The sequence below is a fragment of the Muntiacus reevesi genome, chromosome 12, assembly GCF_963930625.1.
Source record: "Muntiacus reevesi chromosome 12, mMunRee1.1, whole genome shotgun sequence".
Taxonomy (NCBI): Eukaryota; Metazoa; Chordata; class Mammalia; order Artiodactyla; family Cervidae; genus Muntiacus; species Muntiacus reevesi.
The window spans coordinates 36,579,308-36,583,110 of NC_089260.1; the positions used below are offsets into that span (position 1 = coordinate 36,579,308).

The following is a 3,803-nucleotide window of genomic DNA, read 5'->3' on the forward strand; positions in this document are numbered from 1 at the left end:
CACACCGCCACCGAGCAGGGGCGGGTGGGGAGGGCGGGCCTGGGGTTCGCCCTAGGCTTCAGCCTCGCCCCCGCCCGTCTCCTGAGAGGCTGCCAATCAGAGGAGCGAGAAGCCGGATTGGCCGAGGGAAGGCTGTTGCCCGGGAGCTACCGCCCCGCCCCTCCGCCCCCTCGTCCGCCCCCTTCTCTCCCCCGCCCTCCCCAGGGCCCTGGGAAGGGGCGCAGCGTGGGAAAGGGATGGTTGAGTTTTAACCGGAGGCAGAGCGTGAGCCGGACCAGTGTGTGCGGAACGCGAGCAGTCGAGCGCGGAGAGGCGCCGCTGCAGTTAACTCCTCCCTGCCCGCCGCGCCGACCCTCCCCCAGATTCCCCACTCAGCCAGCATGAAGCGAGCCCACCCCGAGTACAGCTCCTCGGACAGCGAGCTGGACGAGACCATCGAGGTGGAAAAGGAGAGTGCGGATGAGAATGGGTGAGTTGGCGGCGGGAGGCTAGAGTCGGCTGGCCTCGGTGACAGCGCATGAGAGCCCGGGGCACGCCGGCGCCCTGCACTGACCTCTGCGCATCTCCGGCAGGCCTCGGCCCCGGGTGAACGACCCGGAGGTGCTTTCAAGCCCAAGTTGCCTAAAAAATCTGAGTACGGGTAGGGCGTGGGGGCGACCTCTCAGATCACCTCCTCTCGCTTAACGGCGATTCCTGTCCCCCCCCCCCTCTTCATTTAGGAACTTGAGTTCAGCTCTAGGTTCCATGTCCCCAACTACATCTTCACAGATCTTGGCCAGGAAAAGACGGAGAGGCGTGAGTCTCTTTACAGTGCACCCTTTTTTTGGGGGGGGGGGGGGGTTGTTTGTTTTATTAATTAACGGGAAGAACCACCTTTCTTCACTTTAGAATTTACATCGTAATGGAAATGTCTCCCGTTGTTTTGCCTGCTTTCTCCAGATTATTGAGAAGCGCCGACGAGACCGGATCAATAACAGTTTGTCTGAGCTGAGGAGGCTGGTACCCAGTGCTTTTGAGAAGCAGGTAATGGAGAAAGTAGGTAGCTCTCTCGGTGTAGCTACCCACGCCTTCAGAATCCTTCGGCTCATTAATCTGAACCTCACCCGTGCCTTGGAAAATAACCGCGTTTGTGAGAAGGAAACAAATTCATCCAGATTCCCACATGTTTTGCGAAGATAATTTATTTTGCTGTTGTCTGTGCTTTTATGATTTACAGAGCACATCTGTGCGTATGTATTTCAAGTTGTTCCCCAAAGGCAGTAGGTGCCAAATCAGGTTTTTGTTGTTGTTGTTCTCTTCTCTAGGGATCTGCCAAGCTAGAAAAAGCCGAGATCCTGCAGATGACGGTAGATCACCTGAAAATGCTACACACTGCAGGAGGGAAAGGTATGTCTCATGTCCGGTGGGGCGCCTGAGTGCCTGGGGGCAGACACTAGCTGCCGAGGGCTAGGATTGGTGCAGTTGCTGCTTTATTTTTATTGCGCGCTTTGAGGGTGGAGAGAGAACGGTGTGTTGTGTGGGGGGTTGCCTGTAGGTGTACTTTCATGTGCACAAAGGTTTTCTCCAGTGAATTCATCACCCCAGCCCTCTGCAAATTAAGCTTATGCACCTTCTTTTGGAAAATACTTATTATGTGTGACAGGTAAAGTTGTGACAGCTCTGGTCAGGTAGCTCAAACCACATTTGTTTATTAACTTTTTGGAGAGAAAGCCTTTTTTTTTTTTTTTTAAATATATGGTCTTAATTTCATATACAAGATTCTTACACACATGACTCTTGAGGAAAGAAACCTGTTGTGATGAAGTAGAGAAAACCCCAAGGAAGGTGGGGGACCTTCTGAGTGTCTGTCTCCAGCCAGAAAATGCTTTACTCTGGACCAAGTGCCTAAAAGCTCCGTGATGATAACTTACATCTGTGTGTCTAATGAATTTCACTACTCTGTGGTTTTTCTGTCCTTGATGTGTTTTTTGTTGTTGTTGAGGGAAAACATGAAAGGAATGAACATAGTTTCATCTGCCGGTAGGGTATAATTCCAGTTTCTGCTTGGCAGTTTCTAATTGGGCTTTGAACTTGCATTAGCAAACACATACTTCTTATGTTGATTAATGCAAAGATTTTGGTAGACTCCCAAATATTTGGACTTTAAGAAGAGCCCGTGAATGCTTTTTTTTTTTTTTCCTTTCCCTTAAAGGATGTAGCTATTTGCCAGGAAGGGCTGCCTTTGGGATTGAAGACATGAGGGAAATGAGCGAAGCTCTGAGGATTTTCTTTTGTTCGTTTCCTCAGGCTATTTTGACGCGCACGCCCTTGCTATGGACTATCGGAGTTTGGGGTTTCGGGAATGCCTGGCCGAAGTCGCCCGTTACCTGAGCATCATTGAAGGACTGGACGCCTCGGACCCTCTTCGCGTTCGACTGGTCTCACATCTGAACAACTATGCCTCCCAGCGGGAAGCGGCGAGCGGCGCCCACGCAGGCCTCGGACACATCCCCTGGGGGAGCGCCTTCGGACATCACCCGCACGTCACGCACCCCCTGCTGCTGTCGCAGAGCACCCACGGGAACACTGGCACCTCGGGCTCGCCCTCGGAACCCCACCACCAGGGCAGGTTGGCCACAGCACATCCGGAGGCGTCCGCTTTGCGAGCGCCCCCTAGCGGCGGCCTTGGACCGGTGCTCCCGGTGGTCACCTCCGCCTCCAAACTCTCTCCACCCCTGCTGTCCTCCGTGGCCTCCCTGTCGGCCTTCCCCTTCTCTTTCGGCTCCTTCCACTTACTGTCTCCCAATGCGCTGAGCCCTTCGCCACCCACGCAGGCAGCAAACCTTGGCAAACCCTATAGACCTTGGGGGACGGAGATTGGAGCTTTTTAAAGAACTGATGCTGTAGAATGAGGGAGGGGAAAACTTCAATTCCCAGCTGCGCTGGGCTGTTGCCAACATCACCTTAAAGTCATCGGTAAAATAAAAAGGAAAAAGGTACACTTTCAGATAAACTTTATTGAAAGACGAAAGGTTTGTTGGTTTACTTTTTCTTTTTTAATGTTTTTTTAATCATGTCATGTGTTAGCAGTTTTTTAAAAAACTAGTTGTTAAATTTTGTTCCAGACGTTAAATTGAAATAGTGAGTATAAACCCACAAATTGGTGATAGGTTTGTACTGTGCCTAATTTACTTTGTTAACCTGTCTAAGAATGATTCCATTTTTGTCCCAAAGTTTTGGGGATTTTAACATTTAGTATTTTGGGTCTTTTCTTCTCCTTGTATAGTTACAGTCTCTTTTTAGAATTAATTTTCCAAACCACTGTGCTCAATGTTAACATGATGCTATTTTGTTAATATTTTGACAAGTAAGGTATTGTATAAATGATATTCTTTGGTGGGTGGGCTGTATTGAATTTTATATTTCTGAATAAAGCGTTGACAAATCAGATGATCAGCTTTATCCAAGAAAGACGACTAGCTAATTCTCTGCCTCCTTCAGCAGTGAGGTGAATGTACAAACCACTAGGGGCCCTGAATCTGAATGACCAGTCTCTGTCGTCTGCCAGGATTCACAGTTCTGGCTTGGCTAGGAGAGGTCTGGGTTTGGAGTTGCTAGGGAAGGGACGGATGACAGTTGCATAAAATATGTCTGCATTTATCAGCCTCAAGCAATGCAATGAATTTTTAATTTCACAGATCTCAAGTTCACAGATGTTAACATGGATAAGTGATCATGGTATGCAAGTGGTCAATGGAATAGTCCAGTGGAACCTGTTAAATTCATAACCTAATTCTTCCCAGAGCTGCCATGTTTTCTTTCCA

At 49.4% G+C, this 3,803-nt stretch overlaps 1 protein-coding gene across 1 annotated transcript; it reads left to right on the forward strand.

Moving 5' to 3' along the window:
* The first annotated feature begins 202 nt into the window (after positions 1–202).
* On the forward strand, positions 203–2,978 carry HEY1 (hes related family bHLH transcription factor with YRPW motif 1). The gene is made up of 5 exons (XM_065902697.1): positions 203–469; positions 720–795; positions 940–1,023; positions 1,305–1,386; positions 2,287–2,978. The coding sequence occupies exons 1-5, from the start codon at positions 381–383 to the stop codon at positions 2,868–2,870; spliced, it is 915 nt and encodes a 304-aa protein (XP_065758769.1). The 5' UTR covers positions 203–380; the 3' UTR covers positions 2,871–2,978.
* Positions 2,979–3,803: the final 825 nt, after the last annotated feature.